This window comes from Haliaeetus albicilla, chromosome 9, assembly GCF_947461875.1.
Source record: "Haliaeetus albicilla chromosome 9, bHalAlb1.1, whole genome shotgun sequence".
NCBI classification, from domain to species: domain Eukaryota; kingdom Metazoa; phylum Chordata; class Aves; order Accipitriformes; family Accipitridae; genus Haliaeetus; species Haliaeetus albicilla.
The window spans coordinates 39,347,181-39,370,505 of record NC_091491.1 but is presented as its reverse complement, the minus strand read 5'-3'; the positions used below and the strand labels follow the sequence as shown (position 1 = coordinate 39,370,505).

At 38.6% G+C, this 23,325-nt stretch overlaps 1 protein-coding gene across 4 annotated transcripts in view; it reads right to left on the bottom strand.

The window, feature by feature from the left end:
- Positions 1 to 304: 304 nt before the first annotated feature.
- Positions 305 to 23,325, bottom strand: part of GOLIM4 (golgi integral membrane protein 4) — a 34,956-nt gene continuing 11,935 nt past the window's right edge. For 2 of the 4 annotated variants that reach the window (XM_069792785.1, XM_069792782.1), the window contains 15 exons: positions 19,248 to 19,322; positions 17,940 to 17,989; positions 17,140 to 17,193; positions 16,471 to 16,621; positions 15,065 to 15,147; positions 14,405 to 14,488; positions 11,330 to 11,497; positions 10,189 to 10,521; positions 8,791 to 9,029; positions 7,508 to 7,587; positions 6,920 to 7,032; positions 5,549 to 5,716; positions 4,710 to 4,778; positions 2,588 to 2,668; positions 305 to 2,225 (listed from right to left, as the gene is read on the bottom strand). In XM_069792785.1, coding sequence (XP_069648886.1) covers positions 2,076 to 2,225; positions 2,588 to 2,668; positions 4,710 to 4,778; positions 5,549 to 5,716; positions 6,920 to 7,032; positions 7,508 to 7,587; positions 8,791 to 9,029; positions 10,189 to 10,521; positions 11,330 to 11,497; positions 14,405 to 14,488; positions 15,065 to 15,147; positions 16,471 to 16,621; positions 17,140 to 17,193; positions 17,940 to 17,989; positions 19,248 to 19,322 — 1,898 coding nt within the window. In that variant the 3' untranslated portion in view covers positions 305 to 2,075. The remainder of the gene's footprint in view (positions 2,226 to 2,587; positions 2,669 to 4,709; positions 4,779 to 5,548; positions 5,717 to 6,919; positions 7,033 to 7,507; positions 7,588 to 8,790; positions 9,030 to 10,188; positions 10,522 to 11,329; positions 11,498 to 14,404; positions 14,489 to 15,064; positions 15,148 to 16,470; positions 16,622 to 17,139; positions 17,194 to 17,939; positions 17,990 to 19,247; positions 19,323 to 23,325) is intronic. The other 2 variants (XM_069792784.1, XM_069792783.1) reach the window with 2 other exon arrangements.

Sequence of the window (23,325 nt, the reverse complement as noted above, 5' to 3'; positions counted from 1 at the left end):
AAGCTTGTGCAGAAAAGGGTTTGGGCTCTCCCTCCTCCTCTTTCACAGGCCCATGTTTGATAAAAAAGGCCAAGATGCTTTATTGCTCTAGATGGAGAAGGACCTCAGTTGCAACAATGATTTAAAGAGCACATTCACAGAATGCTAAAAGTGCCACTAGTGCTAATGTTGGTCCTTACCCTGTTCCGCTTCCCTGAAACCCCTGAAAAGTGGCTCTGAGCTCCCTCCCTCTCTCTGCCAGTCTCCACTGTGCTCTATTGAGTATGAATGCATCATTAGGATAACTACAACAAACCATCACACGTGTGAAAGATCAGTAACTATATTCTAGTTTATTGACTGCAGTCAAGTTTTATTATGCCTCAAATAATTAAATACTGCAACTGTGACATTAAAAATACAGGCCAATTTAACAAAATAATTGTATTCTGAAGATTATGTACATATTATACATTTTACAGTATCATGTAAACTTTTTTATACATAAGGTAAATCTGATTTATGGTAACTAGAAAACCCAAAGTACTTGCCGACAAAAATATTCCTATGAAATATAAGCACTGTGTCTGGGACATTAGGAAAATTGCAAAGAATGGAAACCAACTATAAAACATAAGATAATTGAGTTAGTAGAAAAATGAATTAAATTACATTCATATAAAAAGTTAAACTAAAAACATTGCTATGCATCATCATTAAAAAAGGGAAAAAAAATCTCAAATGTTCTCTTCTTATATATTAACACACACTTTCACGGGGAGCTACTGTGCGCCTCATTTCCAGCAATGGGGCATAGCCTAGGAAATCCAGATTCCCATTCTCCTTTTAACATATATTAAATAACTAGGGTCTGTACCAATACAAATATTGTATATATTCATGCACTGTGATTATGTTCATAGTAGCCTACCAAGGCACAATTTTTGTGTGGTTTCCCCCTGCCCCTTACATTTTGGCATGCAGTGCTAGAGATGTTTGCTGTTCAAAAAAAACTTCTGTAGGATTAGTCTCTAGTCTGATTTGTCACACTAGGTGACACAGAAATCCTTCCAGTATAGACTTAAAAATAAATAAGTAAAAGAAGGTAAAGGCCTTAATTCAACATCTTGCACCAATCATGTCAACTCAGTTAACATGCCTTAACTCTTTCTACAGTTTCCAGAAAGCATGTCACTGAGGTGATGTAGTTATATTTCTCCGGTCAAACATTTTATATATTAACTAGAACAACAAAATTGTTCCTTCTGTAAATCTTCATTCATGTGACAGCTGTAGTGTTTTGATTTGGCATAATGGATCTTCAAGTCTAAATTGGTTTCTAGCTCGCATCTCATCTTGGCATACCACCATTTGCATTATCTGCTATGTAGTGCATGTAATTAAAGTACCTAGGTATGCTCATTAAAATAAATGCATAATTTAACTGTATATAAACAGCTGCCAAAATTAACAGCTGTTAACCTGGCTGTATTTTGAAGGCTTGTAAAACTTGCATATTTTATAACTGTTCTGCACCATAAAAGGCCTGGTCCTGCAGATTGCTAGGCATGTGCTTATCTTCAAGGATTTGAAGAATCTTATGAGATAATGAATGAAACTACCCCTGGGCCTCTACAAGCACCGCAGATCATGCCTCGGATGGGTAGTGTGGCCAGGCATTAGTCATAAAAGTTGTGTCAAGGAAGACAATGAGAGTTGGAGTGACTAATGTCGACTGGGTTTAGGCACTAGATATATTCCCTCAAGTGTTGAATGTATCTGAAATTAGACCAAACACCTCTGTCAGGCTTGGACAAGGTAAAAGTGTATTCCAAGATGGCCTTTATAAAACATGCCCAGCATTACAAAAAATTAAACCTATGATGTCTGTTTATGTACAGTTTTAATAGAAAAGAAATACTAAGCTAGAGTATCAAAATACCATATTCATATAAACATATGAGAGCTTCTAATAGAAAAGTAAAAAGTGTAAAACACAAACTTTTTGGGAAATTAAATATCCTAAAAAAGTTGTTGTTTTTTTAAAACAAACAAAAACCAAAACACAGGAATTTGTGTGCTTAAAAAAAAGACGACTACATCTCCCCTCGTCTACGAGTTTTTGCTGCAACAGCTCGGCCTTCCTCCTCTTCCTCCTCTTCCTCCTCATAATTTTCTTCATGAACTTTCTGGTTGTTCTCTTCTTGCATTTCTTGATCTGCTCCTCTGTTACTCTTTTCATCTGCCTGATTGGGGGCAGGGGGAAACAAAAAAACCCAAAACACAGATTCAGTACAACTGCCAGTTTCCTTATAGTTTATTTTAAGGTGATGAGATGAAGTTAAGGAAAAGGAAAAATGACTGTCAGCTGGGGTTGTTAGTGCTGATGGACAGAAACAGTAAAAGATTTTTCCAAAGTCCTCCAGGCAGCAAGAATTGATGTGGGGGTGGAAGAATGAGCAAAAGGAAGTTGGGACAGCATGAAATTTTAAGGTCTTTGATTGAAAGCAAGCTACAACAATTATTACATAATGTCACTGTGACATGATTGCAGTTATGTTAAGTGTTTAATCGTGTCACCGAGTTTGTGGGTTTACACAGTACTTACATTTTCGTCATTTTCACCATATGGCTCTTCAGCATTGCGTTCCAGTTCTCGTTTCTTCTCTTCAGTCAAATCTTCCTGGATCTACAAAGCACAGAGATGTTCTGTGTATTTTAATTTCCTTTAAAAAAGTAGCCTGTGGTGTAAATCTACACGTTTTCACAGCTACACTTTCACAGAATGAAGATTCAAAAGAAAGGGAGGAGAGGGCATGGAGAGGTTAAAGGAGGAACACAACCACCCCCACCCCCCAACAATTGGGAAACTTGCTTCCTCTCAGACCATACTTAACTTTTAACTACAATTTTCACAGCTAACACATTTAGATTTCCATTCCATGTTTTAACTTTACATATGTATTATCTTCTCCTTGTCCTTCATGGTAAGACTGTTGTGACATAGCAAAGAGTCATTAACTGACACGTCCACCCCCCCCCAGACTCCTAGAACTATTTCAGTTCTGAGATGCAAGGTAGGTATTTAATGGTAACTTTGTCCATGTTTTCCCAGCAGTTGAGCGATCTTTCTGCTAATTGCTCCTGGAAAACCACAAAGGAACAAGGTAGGACTGGGAGTGAAGAATAATCTCTTCCAACTCTATCCTTGAAGAGAGCAGGCCACACTGACTCTGTTTTCCAGGTGTTCAGATCTTGATCCAGCACTTTTATGTTAGTGCTCTCCCTCGCTTCCATGTCCTTTTATGGTTAGGTGCAGATTTGAAAGAGGCATGCTTTTCAAAGTAAACTTGATTTTTCTTTTGGACAATGCTGTTATGTGTATCTGCTCCAAATGGTGCCCTGCAAGCTGGGTAAAATGCTGCTGTAAGGCCATACAGCTGTCCCCATGGGAAAAAAAAAAGCTGTTTCACCTGGCTGGGAAGCATTCACCACTCAGTGCTGCCACCTACCCCTGCCACAAAGAGCAAGGATGAGATTGCTGCTTTCGACAGGGCTCCCTGCCTCTAGCAGCTGCTATCACCTTCTCCTGAACAACAGCAGCAACAGCCTTCTCAACATCATCGGTAGCAGGAGAGTATATTTAGCAATTGCTTCCGACAGACAAAGCTGCTCGTGAACAAGTTCTCTGAGGTTAGGTATTGCTGCCAGCAGAAGGGCAGCCATCAAACCTGGATTGCTTTGAGCGATATATGGGAAAGATCTGAACAACAGCAATGTATAATATTAGAGTCTACCTACTAAAGAGACTATTCCTGATTACAGCATCTTAACTCTTTCTTGATTGCTCATTCAATCACTGTTCACTCTTTAATACTTCCCGTAAGCACACTGGTCATAGTCCTTTATGAAACTTGTATTAAATTACTTCCTGTAAGCCAAAGAGTAGTTGCCAAAGGCCAACTATTCCCAGTTCCTAATGATCTGATTTGATTTAAGCTACTGTATTTTGAACTGGTGAATTCTACGTGCGTACCAGCTAATCTAGACAAAGTGTTCCCCATAAGGGAGTAATGAGTAGCTGTTTCTATTGCTTTTTGTAAATCATTGTGTATGAAGTAGAAAATAGCAATTGATTAGGTATGTATTGAAGAACTGCAGGGCAACTTATGCTAGCACATGCATAATGAGCATGCCATTCAACATTCAAAAGAAAGTCCCTTCTCCTTTTCTCCTCCAGTTCAAAGCAATGTGCTAAGAGCTTCCTGACTATTTGACTCCATGAACAGTAGGGGCTTACAGAACTTGGATTGCTTCGGAGGATAAATCAAGGTCAGAGCTAAAGAGCAAGTAACTGGCCAAGGAAGCAGTTTGCCCAGAACAGCAGCATGCGATTAGAGATGCAAAGTTGGGGTTTTTTAGTGACCTGTGGAGGGTTTGATGTTTTTGGGAATTTTTCCTTCTGTTGTGAATGGCTTAATCTTTTCAATTTTTGCACAATTAATCCTGTGTTGCATGGAAGACTAATGGATTGCAGCAAATAAGTATGAGTAATACTAAGTGTGTCCAGAAGTGGACACCAGAGTAATGGCAAGGACTTCCTAGGTTTCATGAAGTCAGGCAAAGTGATTTGGGTTCATCTTGTAGTTACAAAAGATACCAATGTTGAACATGAATGGAGACATGCTATGCTACCTGAGTCCACATATGCCTTATGTCTGTTTTCTTACCTCCTCTTCTCCTTCTTCCTGGTATTGTTCATCCACATTATCTTCCTGCTGGTCAGGATTTCCTGCCATCTGCAGAAAGATCATATAAAAATTCAGTTCTGTGTGCATGCCTATTAGCTTTAGAAGACTGAAGGTTAAAGCTTCTTGTTCTGGAACTAAAACTTTATGTAAAGCTAAAGTAACAATAATAGCATAAGAAGTTATAGTTATATACTATATATAGTATATAACTATATATGGTTATAGTGTGTTCATTAGCATTAATGATAGCCTGGCTACATGATTTAGAACTGCCCTAAATTAAAAAATAGACAGCAGAATGATTATAATAAAAATCACTTCACAGAATAAAGCAAGACTTTCCATACTAAGCAGGAAGACAATGAAATAGTCACACCATTAAAGACTAATGCCAGAAAAATACAGGTTATCTCTCCCTGGAGGAGTTCACAGTTTAAACATGGTTGAAATGCACAGCATTCACTGGAATGGCCATAGAAGGAAAGTGATGCCACTGCTTACAGTTGATTGTTGTTGGCATGGAAGTGGCATAGAAGGGATTTGTGCAAAGACCTGATTGTATGAATGGGTGTTCTTGCAGGGGCTTGTGTGAAGGTAAAACACAGGGGCCCTGAACTATGAGACTACAGCACCTCACTGAGTGGAGCCAGTGATGAAAGACACACCAGTGTATCACCAGAAGTAATTCCACACTTTACCTGTGCATGTCATATGGCTTAAAAGAAATCTTTAGAAGTCAAAGTTCAGTGTTCTCTCATCAAGCTGTGCTAAACTGCCCTTAAAGAGTACCTACAAATGTTTCCTTTCCCTTTACTGACCACTAGGTGCTCTTCCATTCCTGGATGTCCTTGTTTCTGACTGGTTTGCTTGTGCTTTTCATTTTCATCTGGTAGATTTTCTTCTCTCTCTTGCTCAGCTTCCTCAAATTCATCTTCTCCCTGATTGTTGGGGTCATCAGCAGGATTCACATCTTCCATGGCTGCCTTCTGTAATTTTCAGAAGTGAATGTTAAATACTTTTATCTCACAGTCAAATTCCATTTCACTTGAAAGCTACCCCTAGCATGAGCTCTGTTAGAGCCAACTCCATACCCACTGAAACCAGCTGGAACCTCTCTACGGGTGTCAGGGGTCAGTAGATCAAACCCTAGCCCATCCACAAGTGTCAGTTCCTGAAAGAAAAAGAACTTCAGCACTGAACACAGACAGAACTGCAGGTCTGTCTATCTGCTAGAAAGCAGATTGAATCTGATGACTTATTTCACATAGGCTGTAGAACTCCTTTTGTTTACTGACTATCTGACAACAACAATGCCTGATAAGACCAGGTGCAAAAAAGATAAGACTTTAAATGCTCAGAGCTCAGAAGAGCTGATGTGATCTTTCAGTACCAGTCTGTCCTGCAATATTGACCTTGTCTACATCTATAATAAAACAAAAGAAAACAAGACTTGCTTTTCATCATAGTTTGCCATTCAGAAAATGAGCATTTTCTTTCTGCTTATCATTCAGTAAAAGCATTTCTGATATCTTCACAGCTGACAAGTTAAATATCCTTTAGGAATATTTACTATACAACTCTAATTTGCTGAGGGGGAAGGGAGTGAAGATGATACGCTTTATGTTCCACAATGCCAAGTAAGATGGAACTTGGGGGAAGGTGCAGGACTGAATCTCCTGCATCCAGATCTCTGTGCAATCAATATCATGGCTGTGTTCAGTGCTGAGGTATGTTGTCTTTCAAGATCTCACACTTCTTCTGTACTGACTCCAGCTGGTTTCAGTGGCTATTCAGTTGGCTCTTACCCTCTTAACTACTCATAGCATAAAAATATTGTCACCTCCCTTTTTGACTGACCACCAATGAGTTACTGCTGTTGTGTTTTTTTTAATCCAAGTTTATCTGTTCAAGTCCCAGCTAAATCCAAATCCTTTATTCCACCTAAAGCACGGATCAAAGGAATGTAGAAAAACAACTTCCTTCCAACAAGGAAGCTTTTTTTGATTTCTTCCCAAATCAGTAAGGACAACTTTAAATAGATCTTAGATGTAGTTTTAAACTGTCAAACTTGTCTTCCTAGCAGACCTCTGGTTCATCTTATTTCTGTAACGTGCAATTATGTTAGATGAGACTTCTGGGTTTTTAGTTCAGTAACGACTGCAATCCATAGCATCTTAATTCATACTCACTGATTCATCAGCCTGCTGATTTTCTTCTTGATGTTCTGGTTCTTGCTGTTCATTTGGATTATTTTGATCATCATCTTCACCTTCATCCTGGTGGTGGTTGTCATGTTCATAAGCTGACAAATTTTTGACATTATTACTGTATTACAGCAGTTTTTATTTAGCCTTTTTGAGAGCCTCCTATATACTAGCTTCCATACATGCTTTTAACAGTAGGCAGCCTTTACCTAAAGAGCCTACCTAAACATATAATGCTAACAGAACTGTTTTACTGCTAGTAGGATACTGACAGTGAAAGATTATACAATTTGAAGAGATCAAACAAAATCATAGGCAGAGCCAGGAATGTAACCAAGATCCACAAAGCCCTATCCTAGCAGCTCAATCACAAGGACACTTTTCCTTTCAGGAATGTGGATATGATTTTTAGTAACTCCTGTATTTCACTCAGTCAGTTCAACCAATGTTATGTGAGCTTCTGATTTTAAATTGTGAGTTTATATTTCACTTGAATCCAAACTGGGTATGAAATGAATATTAAAATCTCACAGGGAACCTGCGAACATGGTAGGGACACACATTTTATCTTACCTCCTTCCTCTTCCTGAATACCTTGCTCTTCTTCCCCTTGTACAATATCATGGTCCATGTTATCATAATGAGCCTGTTGGCTGAGAAAATTAAATGCAAATACATCATTTTGGTTTCAAATCAGTGTGGTTTTGCTTTAATAAACAAACCATCCTACTACATCTCTGCCCCTCCCAGCTCCTGCCAGAATGGGTTCCAGTTTAGCTTTCTATTACCTAGTATGTTTTCACATCACCTTTCCTGAAAGAAGATAAACTTCATAGACCAAAGACTTTCTTGTCCTACTATACTAACTTCTGTGCTTGTATTTCTCTATATATCAATGGGATCCGCTTTGTATTTTCAAAACTCCTAAGCTAGTATATTCCATAATCAAAGCACAAATACTATGAACTGGAAGCAAAGAACCTCTCAGATAAAAGGTCTTAAAGACAGACTACATGGATCAGTTATTCTGTTGAATAAGCAGTTTTAGCTTTCATCTTCAAAGGGGTTTGCTTGTGTCGTTGTTCTTGCAGGACTAGTATTTTGACTATCAATTTATGAAAGGCGCTCTCATACCAAAATCCTTCTAGAACATGGGTCAAGTTAATAATTAATATTTCAATGTTTCAGCAAAGAAAATTCAATGGGCTTAAGATTCCAAAAGACAAAAAATTGTCACTAACAATTTTAAACTAAGCATAAGGGAATATGACAGGGAGGGTAAAAGGCATGTAGAAGCTACAATATCATGAATGTAACTGCATTCACAATAATTTTATGACACTAACAGAGTGTTGGTTTCTCCTGAAATCATGCTTTTGTCTCTACAGTGCAAATAACACTAGTCACTCTTGTCCAGAAAGTCCTCATGGAATTACTTAGAAACAGCATCTCACATTTAAGAGGAACTTTAGCTTAGGTACTTATTACATATCTGATACTGGATCTCCTCAGTATGAAGAGATCATAATTGCTGCTTAGCAGAAAGTAATTACTAATTTAAAGCAAGCTTTAAGACAAGGGACATTGTATGCCAGAAGCCCCTAACCTCTCCCAAGGATGTGCATGGCAATGTACACTTGTTATTCCAGACTTCAGAGGCTTCCATAGCAAGAAGAAAAAAACCTTAAAACAGCAATCAGATTTATCCTTGGAAAGGAGGAGATAAGGCTCACTGGATTTAGTTTATGGGCAGTCTAGGTTTATAGTGTTAAACCACCCTCTTTTCAAAGGTGGTATGGTGGAAACCATAAAACCTAAAGCACAGACCATGATAAACACATGTAGAAGGATTTAACCTTAGCCGGTTTTTATAGAGTTTTTCTCCTTGTTCTGCCTGTTTCTGCAGTTGAAGCTCTTTTTCTTGAAGCTGTTGCTGCCGTAATAGCTGTCCTCGCAGTCTTTGCTGGTGTAGCAATTCCTGATGTTCTCGTAGCTGATTGGCTTCCTCTGCTCTTTGGGCTGCAAGCTGTTGCTGCTCTAGTTGTTGTTCATAAGCTGGCTTATGTCTTTTTGTTACAGCTTTTGTTGATGTTATCTGTCAAAGAAATGTGTTAGTCATAGATTAATCATAATTTCAATGATCAGAAACAAGCACGCAGAAACCTGTGACAAGACAGATGCTACATGCAGTAGGCAAAATTACAGCAAAGTTATTTTAAGTTTTCTTGTCTCTGCTTAAAATTTAATTATTTTTTTGAACACAGACTGGAAGTGTTGGTATGTTTGTGGAGGACATGGGGAAAGAAGAGGAGATGCTGGGAGAAGCCATGCTTTTCTTACACATCAATAATACTAAAATGCCCCAACATATTACCAGTAAAAGAAAGTTTTGATGGCTGACAATTAAGACAGCGAATATGCTTCCATTGACTCAGCAGGGGTTGCTTTGAGCCTTAAGTGAGACACTGCACATTTTCTACAGCCAGCAGTAACTTAAAACTAACTTTAGTTTCACAGCTTAACTAATTGCTCCTGTTCTAATCCACTGCATCTCTTCAACAATGGCTTCTCATCACACTGGAGTTATACAATTAATCTGCTAGAAGAGTGTTTACAAAGCCTAAACTGAGATCAGTAAAATGTATTTTCCACTGGAGATCTGATCTAGAATGTAAATCCAGGATTTGCTGGTTTTATTTAGAGCTGCATAGACCAAGACTTGCCATTGCTGCGCACTGATTTCCCCTGGCTATTTTAGTCATGTTCATCTTGCAGTTAAAATTTCCTGTCAAATGACAGCGAATGTTTAGATGGAAATGTGTTTACAGAAGGTAGTTATATCTGACAAGGAAACACTGCAATTTGCTGAGATGCATCAAATTAGTAAGGCAGGACAGCTCTCCAAAGTGCTGAAGCTAAGTCTCATTCTGTCTTCTTCCCATCAGCTACCACAGGCCTCAAATTTAAAGTAGGAGATGGGATTCAACCTGACTGCTCTTTTTTTCCATCTGTTGCTTTTTATCAGCAGAATTAATGTTCATTAAGCTGCATTTGGCAAGCACTGCAGTATGTGTGTGCTGAAGTTGAGCCTGAATCCTATGCATCCAAGTGCTTTGAATCCCAAACTTTCTATAAACATGACACTGATTTTACCTAGAAATAGGCAAGTGCAATACAGGGCCAGCAATGATAAGAGATGCTTCCATTTAAACAGCAAATCTAATAAATTAGTAGAGAAGAAAAGAGCTCCATACCTCTGAATGGAAGTGATCACCCAACATGTTCGTTTCTTCTTCTTTCTGTTCCTGTTTTTTCCAGTCATGGTCTTCTGGTACTTGATCCTGTTCCTCCTCCAAGTGCTCAGGCTGACCTGCCTGCTCCATTTCTTCCTCTTCAAGTTCTTTTTTGCGTTCCTCTTCAACTTGATCAACACGTTGCTCATCATCCTCTCCAGCTTCTTGTTGCTCCTGAATATTTAGTTCTTTGGCATGCCGGCCCTCGTTAGCCCTTCTTTGCAGATGAAAAGGCTCAGCTCTGTCTTCTTTTTCCTGGGTATTTATTTCTTCTCTCTCTTTTTGCTTCTCATTCTGCAAAGCATACACAAGATCATGTGTGCAGAAGATATTATGGATTTCATATTTTCAAGAGAGCCAAGGACCAGATATGGATATCCTTCATTCCAGCCTGCAGTAGTGAAGCTGTTGTCAGGAGAGCCAAATGCCTGCTTTGGAACAAGCTACCCCTCCTGTGAAACGGAATCAATACCTGATTCTTGGCTCTGCACAGCTACAAAAGGTGTTGTACAATTGCATCACAAAGAAGATTAAGCCTCGTTTTATCTGAAGTGGAACAAAACTATTACAATTCCATATCTACAAAGGAAGCTTTGTATTTTTATTTCCTGTAGGTTCTGCTGGCCAAGAACTCTTGTAAAACAAAACTAAAACTAATGTTTTTAACTTCTAGACTTTACCCATGACTTTTGTTTGTTTCTTTTTGAACAATGGATAGTGTGCCAATTTTAAATATACTGACTTAAGTGTGCCACTGAAACTTTACAAAGTATGTGAAAAGGCAATTTCTTCAGAACTTGTCAAAACTTTTCTGTAGTCTAAAATTTGAGAGACCACTAATTCAAAAAATTAGGGTTTTTAGCAACTTTTTAAAACAGCTTACATAAATCAGTTTTACGTGCATTTACAGTCATGTGAGAAAAGGTCATCATAAATATAGTTTTCTACTACTCAATAAGATTAAACTGTTCCTTCTTCACTCAAGAACTGACAAACATCTACAATTAAACATACACTTCTATTGGAAGTTAAGCACGCAGCTAGTATTTTGCTGAATAAGAACCACTTCTTATAGCATCTGTAGCCAATGAGTACTTTATACCTCCTTCTGCTCTTCAGCCACAGCTTCATGGTGCATTGGGAGGTCACTGCGGGGAGATGGTGCTCGCACCTCTGGTTGCTCATTTGGTCGTTCTAACTTCTCAGGCTGTCGGAAACTTGGCATTTTGTTGAGTGTGTCCTTCAACTGTTTGTATTCCTCCACCTGGGACTAAAGTCAACACATTAATTATAGTGTGTCCAAATCAATTTCTTAACAAAATGTAGTCACCTTGGAGTAAACTTGCTGGCAAGACACATAGTAGAGAGACTCGATATTCACATTAGAGCAAATATCAGGGAGGAGAAGGGACGGAAGCTTTTAAAATTGATTGTTTCCACACACTAGATAACATTGATTCATCATGATCTTTTCAGCCAAAGTGCACATGCATATAAAGTATATTAGAAAAATCTCTGTGGGACAAAGATGAAGATGTGTTTTATTCATGCCAAGCAGGAGAATTGTCAAAAGGGGGGATGATGCAGTTTTCCTGGCAGACTAAAGCGAGGGAAATCAAGAGCACCACAACTTCTCCTTTACTGGTAGAAAGAAGTGCAGTTCTTTCAGAAACAGTAGTTTTAAAATATATATACACATTATGAAACACCAAATCCTCAACATTTAGACAGGTGTTACACAAGACAACAGCCAATGTACAGAACTGAGGCAAAGGAAGTCATAGTATACTGTTGGTGAAAAGCAAGGAAAATAAAGAAAGAAAAAGAAGAGAGAAAATGTACATTTCTAAAGTCTTCCTGAAATGCAATAGTAAAATGTTGTAATTTGATTTGCTGTTTAACTTTGTACAAGATCAGGATACTTTCAAAAAGCTTTAAACTGCAGTGTGAGAATCCAGACTGGTTAGTACACCAGTCCCTGTCTCTGCAGCAGATGTACAAGAAAGATTATCCCATAAAGTAAAATTTTTTGAGATGGACAGGATTTATAAAAGCTGACCAGCTGCATATACAAAAGGTGGTGCCCCATGAGAGAGTTTCTCTGTTGCTCCAGGGGAGGTGGTGGGTGTGTTTACTACCCATTTTGAAGTCGGAGGTGCATCTTGTAATCCTTTTCAAAATTCAGGTTAAAAAATGGCTACACTTTCCACTCAGTGACTGTGTATGTCGTTTTGTGTGTTATGTGGTATCATAGCAATCAATAGTACAGCAGACAGGCATGATGCATTGATGTACAATGCATAATACTCATACAAAACAATATCCACAGTGCTACAGATTGACATGATGCAATGCATAACAGCTCTGAAGCTAGACGCACCTCGAAGCATCTTCAAAAGACTATGGCATCCATTAAAACAGACGGGCCTAAAAGCAAAGCAGAATGCACAGTAATTACTCTTGTCATTCCAGAGGGATACTTCTGCTTCCTGATTAACTGCTGGAGAGTCCAATAAGAAATTTTAGAGGAAAAGAATAGTATTTATTTAATGTAAGACTAATAAGCAGGTGTCTTGAACTTTTTTTTCCCCCCACTCGCTGACCATGCAGAGACACTAATAGGCTAGGATATTTAAACAGCGCACAGCCAGATCAGAATTCAAGTACTCCGTTCTGCTGCACGACTCGCTAAGCTGAACATTGTGATTCAAGGCCATAGCTTAAAAGGTATTAATACTGGCAGAAAGACAGGCTTTATAAAAATATATAATGAATCTGACTGGCTGTTTGAGCTATGGAAAAATACAAAGATTACAATGCCTTAAAGATTCAGGTGACAAATTCATTAGTGCAATATTGACTATTGATATTTAATGTCCAGGATACACTTAGAAATAGAGGGGTCATTTATTGAGCTCTGTTTCTAAGCAATAATCCCTTGTGAACTTTCTGTAGCTGGTTTGCAGGAGAAACTATGCAACTGTGCTACATACCTTCTGTTCTGAAAGAATGTGCAAGACTCTTCTCTTGAAGGAAAGGTTCTCTATATGAAAAATGCCACATTCTGATTGCAGATAGAAAGGCTTTGTGTGACACAGGTTTTCTAATTAAAGAACTGAATCAATGCCAGGAGAAGTATATGGAGCTTCCCTTTGGATTTGGTGAACCTTAAATCAGACCCTGCATCTGCCCTTGTGGAATTTCAGATGTTAGCAAATACATACCAAGTAGCTAATGTGGCCAGTGGGAAAAGAGCTTAAAAGTAGCTGCCAGCATATTTTAGTACTGGATATTAAGATTCTTCATATATTTAGTCTATGAGGGACCTTCCTGGTCTTGCCCTGTTTTTTTAATATCTACACATATGGATATGCACCGCAAGCAGAAAAAAAAAAGATCCAATGCTTTTAATGCTGCTAATGATTTTGTGGACCATGAAAATACTTAAATGAAGAAAATTCATCAGGAATAAAAATAATTTCACACTGCCTCATTGCCTTTCCCTTTGATCTTTCACCAATAGTCTTCCTCTGCTCCAACGTTACTCCTACTTTCAGATTCCCTGTGGGCCACACAGCTTGTACTAGCACACCTGACTGAATCTGCAATACTCTAGCAAAGTTTGCACTTCATGGTTAGTTCACTTGAAAATGACATTCAAGAAAGGTAATGCTGTTGCTTCCTTTTAATTAATTTGAGTTCCACCTGGAGTTTACATTCCTCCATATATACTCTACCTCTGTTGCACTGATGTATACAGCCTTATAAATCTCTCCACAAAAAGAGACTTTATAGTATACCAGCATCCAGGTCTTCATAAGTGATACATGTGAATGTCAGAGTATGGGATGTTAAACCAAGAGAAGTTCTATCAGAGAAGACAGAGAAAGAAAGGTATTTGACAGCTCTCATGGAAGCAGAGATACTCTTCTTATCAGTAATACATGCATTCTTGGGCCTATAACACAGCTTTTTATTTTCTGACAGCCCTATGATCTGTTGCAGCTTCTTTTTAAGAGCAACCCTTTAACTCATGCATTTCCCTGCAGTGTGCAGCATGGTGCTAACTGCAAACTCCCCATGCGAAAGGCTACATGCAAAACATTACAGTCAGCTGAACTAGGAGAAACAAGTTTTAGGAAGGTTAGAGCCAGTAGAAGCTGCTTTCCTTTCTGACCTGTGCAGCAGCTAGTGCACTCTTGTGGTCTTCCAATGTCACTACAAGCTGGTTGTGTTGGGAGAGTAAGTTCTTATGCTGTTGCTACACAAAAAGAAGAACATTACATGTTTCACATAAAGTTCATTCTAAAGGTAAATTAGGTAGCCTGGGGGGTTTTGAACTAGGAAGATAATTCAATTTATTTCGAAAAGAAAATCCTGAGTTGGAATGACAGCATTTATTTATTTAACATGGGATGCATATTAGACAGAGAAAGTGAGCACGCCAGGAAAGAAAATTCAGAGGCCGGGATTTGCTTAACAAATAAAGTTAAAAGTTGGAGTAGAAGTTGATGATCGTTTAAAAAAACATAAGAGCTGGAAAACATTAATTTCAGCAAACTTAGTTTGCCAAAACACAATTCATAACTTGCAAAATCAAACTTCCAGTTCCAATTTCTATACTAAATACTACTTTTTTTTTTTAAAAAAAAAAAAGAGCATGTACCTAAAGTGCAGCTGGCAAAAGACAAGAAATCCAGTTCAGCCATATTCTTCTCCTTTTTGCCACAAAACAGAAACTACAAGTCTTCAGCATAGCCCATTTCTGGCTTGTTAAAACTTGGGAAAATTTTTCTTTTCTTAATGGTCTTGAAAGTCTCCTCAAAACAAAGCCTACCTTGACATCTTGTAGCTGGGTGTGAATGTCTTGGTGAGCTTTTCTCAACTGTCTGTTTTCCTCCCGTAAGTTATACAGGGATTCTGTTTAAAAGAAATTACATAGAGAATTTAAACCCGGTCAGATTTATACTACTAGATTAAAGGGCAAAATTAAGACTATAACACAAACTACATAAAATCCTACACAATTGCTACAGTAAAAATGGATTAGAGTAATTGTATGGTTTGTTTACATTACATCTCTCCCCAGCCCCATAAAAAGCTTTACATTTTCAAGCAGAAAATTTCATATTAGTGCCCCCAGTCTGCAACTGGAATTATGCATCACTGTTCACGCTAGGGACTGCAGACGGCAAAATTCATTACGGTAATCTGAATCTTTTAAAGGCAGAGAGGAAGCCACCCTCCTTTCTTCCCCCACATCGCATCTGGTGAGCGAGAATTTTATGTCATAAGACTAAGCTATTCTTTTGGAAGAGGTGCCCAGATGGCCAGCATACTTAAAAAGCTTTACATTCTGGGACCAGGGAGAGGGGCTTCTCTTCCCGCTTCTTACGTTATGTTGATGTGGAATATTGCAAGCAGACACAGGCAAGCTCTTCCCACACTCCAAGCTGCTAGGCAGCAATCCAGCTCAGTCCAAGAGCTAGCTGTATGACTTCATTGGTGTGGTGCCAAGGCAGAACCCATAAACACAGCCTCTGCCTGCAAAATACTGTGCAGACAAAACGGCAGACAGCTCCAAAACTAACTCACTCATGTGTTAGTGACACACAGCAGAAAGTGGCTGAAGGCCCTTGATGGAGAAAGCCTCATCCTTTTGTTCTACGCAATTGTGTAATTAGGATTGAAGAGGTCTGCGAACTGCAAAGAATCTCTTTAATAGGAAACTGGACGCCAAGAGTAAAAAATTAATACTTCATCTTCCAAGTACACAGATGCAACGTTTCAGAGAAATTGATACATATGAGAAAATTAGGTCTAAAAATGACGTATGTAAAGTCACTTCGTAAAGAGGCACAATTAACTCTGATAGAAGTGGCATTCTTAGATTACCCTTTTTTGTAAATGAAAGGCAAAGAGGCACGTCTATCTTTCCAGGTTTATACAAGTCTTAGAACTAAAAATGAAAGACTGAATAAACCATCCTCTGACAGTTGATGGGCTTTTAAGTGCTGTGTTTCTTACTATTTCTCTAGTCTAGATAGAAACACGAAGTGCACGTATGAATTCAGAAAGAGGCCACAGAAAATCATCAAGAAAATGTAACATCATCAGGAGGGATAAGATGCATGAATGACCTGTTAGTGACAACAGAGATGATGCCTTTCTGTTTCACATCACACAAAACACAATGACAAATACACATTTTAATATGGACAGCCAGATACAGGTTGCATTTACCCTTCAGCTTAGAGATCTCCTGCTCTTTTTCCTGCTGCAGTTGCAAGTATCTCTCCTTGTGATCATTGAATGTTCTGCTAAACTCTTCTCCTTGTTTTCGGTGATCTTCCTCAAGGTCAGCATGCTGTTTCTTTAGTTCTTCATGTTGACTCTGCAAATACCAAGTTGGAAACTGGAACAGTTCTGTATCTGCATATCTGGCTAATATTGTCTTTGGCAATTTGTTAAATAAGTCCAGATGAATAGGAAGCATTCATAACAAGAAGTTTATTATTCAAAGCATGCATATTGCAGCTCCTCTCAAACACAGAATGATCTCTGTGATGAGTAGTCTCCTGTTCTAGGGCTATGTCACCTCACCCTGCAGTTGCATTGTCCCACTGGGAGCTGCTGAATGTGTCTAAGAAATTCCTTACATGCCAAACTATGTAAAGTCTGATAAGTCAGCATACCATACAGGTAATTGCATTTGATAAGATTAAATTACCCACTGGGAAGCCTGACTAAGAAAAACTGCAGTAAATCATCTTTTAACGGTACTGTTGTAAGAGGAAGGCACCATCGATGTACTGACATTCTGGAGTGAATTATCAGGAGCCAGTGAGGCTGTATCTCCCTGACATTGCAGAATACCAGTGTCCTGTGAAACTGGGTTTCTCAGTTACCTACCTTCAACATCTGGTGTTGTACACTGAGTGCACTGTATCGACTATTTGAGTCTTGCTGTAAAATAAAAACACTAGTGTTAAACAGAACAATACTGTCAATTTCTCTAACCTCTGTACATGCAGTTATTTAGGAGTCACAAGCAAAGGGACCTAACTCCCCAGGAAACAAATTAATCTCTCCACTTGCTTTGGAACATAGCAAGCATATACACTTTGCGCTTACTGCGGCAACAACGTATTTTAACTTAGGTTACTCAGCTCACAAACTGCTCCCCAGTTTCAACATGAAGTAGCCATAAAATCCTAATTTACTCACTTTATAAAGACTTCTCTACAGGTCTCTCAGTCCTTTGCCAGATACAGCTTTCCTTCTGGCACTTGGTATATAAAACAAAGTTTCTTGATGTTTTTATACTTGCCAGTTGAAAGACCACGTGTTAGAAAGTTGTCACTGTCCTTTTCCCTGTGGACTAGGCTACAAGAAGATTTCTGATGCCTTCTTATTCCCCCCTTCCCCTTAAAAATAGTAACATTATGTTTGAATTACCATAATATAAACAGGAGGATATTTTCTAAATTAATTTTCTGGAAAGATATTAGTAACTCCTACTACAGCTCAAATGATAAGGAATTGCAAAGCACTTATGCATGCAGAGTAGAAATGGGATAAGTGAGAGCTCTTTCAATTAGTATTTTGTAAGACCTCTTCCTTTGAACAGTTATAATTGCAAAGTATTTCCTTTTTCTTGCGACGCAAATAGCATCAACTATTAAAAAATTGTGCTAGGAATGATGACTTACCCTTCCTTTATTTAGCGTTTCCTGTGCTTCTAGTTTATAAACAAGAAAATCTACAACATAAAAGGGAAAATACTGATTAAAACTGACGAAGATTAGAATCTGTACTTAAATAATATAACTGTTGCGTACATAAATTCTCTTAAGAGCTGAATACTTAAGTAGTTACAATTTTCCAAAAGATCTTAAAAAAAAAAGCTACAGAGAGTTTAATTAAATGCTCAAATTTTGACAAAATATTTTAATTAAAGAGTTTCATAGTTTCATAAAATATTTTCATATCTTAGTGTGAGATATACACTATATATATAGTGTATATATATATAAAATATATATATTAAATCTGTTACATGAACTCTCTCAGTAGAGGCCCATTCAAAAGCATCATTCAAAAGTAAAAAGACATTTATAAATCGTGTATTCTTGCATTAGGATAAAAAAAACGTACTTTAAGAAGTGTGAAAGTCTAGACTAAGTTTAAATAAAACAAAAATTTCCCCTTTCATTCCCTGATCTTCTTTTCAGGATTTGAAAATGCCAACTCACCCTTGCATAGCAATGGGACAGCTCTACACTAGATGGCACCAGAAAGCTATCGAGAACTGAACAGTAAGAATAATTTCTTACAGGTTCTTATTCTTTGCTAAAGTAGTTGTTTTAATTCAGCGGTTGAGTCCTCAGTTTTAGCCTTAGTTTAGCCTAAGTTTCAGGCTTTACTCTGAAAATCGTAGTGAATTCAACATAACAAAAGACTCAGAGAGAACTCAGAGGATTACATTCTGCTGAAGTTTTCATAGAGGGCAGACGTGTAAGAAATACAATGTGTGCCAACATTTCCCCCTCACACACACCTAGAACTTAGTTTTAATTGGAAAAAGAATGTAAGCATGTGTTTACCCTTAAGCATGTGTAAAAATTCTGATTCAGGGTCTAATTTCACATTGATGGAATGCAGGAAAAGATCCCATGTTTTTGGTACAAGTTTTAAATCTTCAGCATGCCAGAACAGGATTTACATATGCCCGTATTTCACATACATGTTAGGTTTATGTACATTGATATATACATATTCTCTATGTATACTATGCCATGTTGCAGTGATCTGTAAACAGTACTAAAATGATGAATACTTTTTCAAGAGTTAAAAAAATAAATAAAGAGATGTACTAAAAAGACCACCACAGATCTGCCAAGGTGGTCCTGCTAATGTGTTATACATTGGTAACTCATTTAAAATGGAACAAAATACATCTGAAGTTACTTTCTAAAGTAATCAAGTTATCTTAAATGTCAAAGTGAAAAGCACTTTACCTTCTTTTGCTTTCTTATGTTCAAGCCTTTCCTTTTGTAATGACTTTTCTAATCTTGACCTGTGCTCATATACAACTGAAAAGAGAAATTTTGTACACAATTCATTTTAAAAGTAATACATACATAAAACTTCACCCACCCCCAGCATCCCCAGAGAGCATTGGCACCGAATGTACCAGGAAAATACAAGTGGAATGAGATCATAGGATAAAGGACTGTTTGTGTCATTTGGGACGGTAACTTTTTTTCTTTTTTGCATGCTTTATTGATCCTGAGTTCTGGGTTATTTCCATTGCATAAACATAGAATGTGATAACCATGTAAGTGATTTGTTTACAGAGACAGTCAGCGATGGTGGATCTACATGAAAGCTACCAAATCCTCTTTCCTTCTTAGGTATGCAGGTACACATTTTCCCATGCTTTCATCCTCTCCTCCCTTGTTTGTAAAGAGACAAGGAAATAAGACAGGACAACCTTACTGCCAGCGTAAATCCCTGCAGCAAACAAACTGTCACAAGGAGGGAAGAGAGATGCACAAGAGCAGGACAGCTTAGAAAGGTGCAGAAGTACACTAGACAGGCTGCTTAGACTAAGACACGGAGAACCTGAGATCCACTCCTAAATCCTTCCAAAAACTTGGACAACTCGGTTTTCTGCAACCTTCTTTTTTGTAAAGCCTGGGTAACAGTAGCCTTTCACACCACAGTGCGGTTGAAGACCCACAGACTGCACAGTTAAATGCTTAGGTATAGTGTCCTGTATTTCTTAGTAAGCATGCACTGACAGCAAGTATACATATGCTAAAGCACCCTGTACTCACAATATCCATGTAATCTGAGGAGGATTTGGGGGGGGGTTGAGGGATTTTTCATGCCCCAGTTAAGGAGATAAGGCAGGAAGAACAAAAGAAATCATCTGAAGGGCTAGGATAGCTAAAGTATAAAGCTAAACTGGATGCTTCTCTGTATAGGGTATATGAGACTGCTTATCACGAAATCATTTCAGTTTGAGAGTAAAATTTAATCTTCACTGATTTTTAAAGGCATTTATGCATTTTCTTTAATGGAGTCAAAATACCCATACGGTAGTCTAGAGATGAATGAAGAAGTGGTCTGCGTACAGCGCTTCAGACAAAAAGCAACAGCAAAAGCTGAGGTTTTAGGGGCACTACTCATAGTAAAACCCGCAACATCCTCAGCGGACCAGGTAACAGTAGTCATGCAGCGTGTCATGCGGTGTGTCACTGTCCCCTCCAGCGCGGTCACTGACTACAAAAAAATGCGTATTTTTTTTAAAAGATGCTCTGACATCTTTGCCAAACTCTGCAAGCCCTTTGAGCTGACACTACTACCAGAAGAGGTGCTTCTGCTGCTTGTTCTCGTACTGTCCTTCCCTTCGCCCTCACTCCTGTGGGTGATGGGACAGCAGGACCTAGCAGCTGGGGACAGGGTGCATAAGGATTTCGGGTGGCAGTGCCGGCTTGTACAGTTCTTAAGAGGGCAGTAGTGATGACTGGCAGTGACCTGGAACTCTGAGTGGCACGGCAGGAGACGGACTGCTCCAGGTTTGATTGCAGAAAGCAGAGACAACCTTATTTCTAGGTTTTTACGGTATGACAACCGCTCTTGGTCGTATCAATGGTCCAACGGACCAACCGTGCCATCTCTCAAGACCTGACAAGAACAGATGCCTAATACAAAATTTACACAATGAGTTTACAGTATTTCTTTGACACTGTCTCCCAGCAATTTATGCCTCCCAAAGACTGTCTGAGGTGCCCGCAGGTCCTTTGCATACACCATACCAAAATCGATTTTACATTTATTAATTTGTCTAATTGTTTGTTGTATCCATGTGTATTTCGGACATCCAATATCCTCTGGCAGGAAGTCCCACCATTTAGCTGCCAGTAAAGCAGCATTTCATTCAGCTTGTGTTTTGAACATCTAGTTTCTCACAAGTGATGGGGCACATCGGTCCCTATTTACCCTTTCCTCACCACTCACTAGACTGAAGGATCATTTTCTGAAATAGCCTACCAAGTTTGCAGTAAAGCAAAGATATTCATTAAAACTCCTACAAATGTACAATTATATTGGTTCGAGCTCAGTTTAACACATATACATTTCACTGTCCAAATTATAATTTGCACTCCTTTAAAGTTATTAATTTGTATTAATGGAATGTGTGATTTTTCAAAACTAGGAAACTCATTTTCCGAGAAGTAAACTGTTGGTGAACATAAGCCTTTAACAGGAAGCATCCAATAAAGACTTGTATCCTGCCAGCCACAGAAAACTCCTCTTGCACCTTAAAACGTGTTCTTATTTCCACCAAGGTGCATTCTGCAGGCTCTTTTGCTACTGGCTTATCTACAAGTGTTTACGTTTTGGCTTAGGAGCTGGAATGCTAATCAATCCTTGTCACCTATCTCTACTTTGCTATTTATCTTCTGAAGTCAAGGGCATCAGTCAAGATGAACTAATGTATCAACATCCTCTGCAACAAAACAAGCATGTAATGAATATTCACAAAGTCACCAGCAAGTAAGCTTTCAGAGGAGGAAAAAAAAAAAGGCAGCACCACAGTAATGGTTTTATCTAGGCACCAAAGATTGTGAATGCTGAATTACATTGCAAAAGGAACAGTAGTTGTAGCATAGCAACTCAGGACAGAAATGAAAATCCATAATGGGTTTCCCCTCCCATGCAATCAGGGGCAGAAATAGGCTTTTTGGCAAACAGACTAAACCACAAACAGATTCATAGGTAATATTTTGCATTTCACTTCTTTGTCTGCAAGCCTACCTTCCTCAGCTCCTCCTAGTGTTTTAACAAGTAGGGGGGAGGGGGGGAACCCTGCACAACAAACCCATAAGAGCAGGGAGAAAGGAGAAAGAGAATGCAATAGTTTGGGTTTTAGGGACCGCGGTGCTCTGTACCTTTCACAGCTAATTGCATCTCTGCTGAGCTTCGGCTTTCCTGTCTTCACCCTGCACTTTCAAGCAATGTCTCTACATCCCTCCCAGGTAGTGCATCCTCACTGCTACCTTCTGCGTGCTAACCTTTGAAATACTGGAACAAAGCTGGCAAGGTCTTAATATAGCCCTTCAGATGGCCAGAAAGGACTAAGAAAAACTTCTTCCTACACCTCTCCCCTTCTACTTCATTTACTTGTTGGTTCAGCAATGTTCTTCTCTGATAAAAGTTCATAATGTGCAATGTAATGAAGATTTTGATGAAGAATAATTATTAAGAAAGCATGACTTCCATATTTTCTCACTTGCTCTTTTGGCGAGTAGGTTGCAGGTCAGATTTTTACGTACATATAGGAGTTTATCTCCCATAAACATAAATTATTCCCACCAGTCAGGAACTTCCTAGACAAGAAGAGCCCAAACTACAAGGCTCTTGTTACTACAGCAGGGGATTTCTCTTTCTTCACTACCAACCTGGATATAAGATGTCTGAGCAAAATTCTCAGAGAAATAAATACAATAAAAAACATGTTTTCTATTACAGGTTTCCCAGCTGGGGGGTAGAACCTATATAAGGAATCTGACAAATTCCTACTGGTGTGATGCACTGACAGGGCACTTCAACTTCACAAATAATTTGTTCCTAGGGTAAGTTCTTAATTTTGTACTGATCTTTGCACAAATACTTGAACTTCGTTTCTGTGTTATATTTAATAGAATGGTACAGTGGTCATCTAATGGCTAATAGGCACTATTCCAAAGCTGCAATAACTGCAGGTTTCGGTTTATTCTTTAAGTTACCTATATAATGTAACCTACATGAATGAACAAAGAACAACAAACTCACAGAAAGGTGATCCAGCCTCAAAGAGCAGAGCCCAGAAACAGAACTGGTAAGATCACAGCTAGTTAAAACACCCTTCTCCTTCAACAAGGAAATATTTAACAGTTCTTGAATTGATCCCAATTAAATCAAGTCCTTGATTTAAGATTTTTCTCATACAGAAAAGAAAGTGGAGGAGAAGGGGGACGGGGGGTGCGATGCTCTGTAGGTTCTCAGAAGATTACACCACTTTGACCACTGCTGAACGTTAACTGC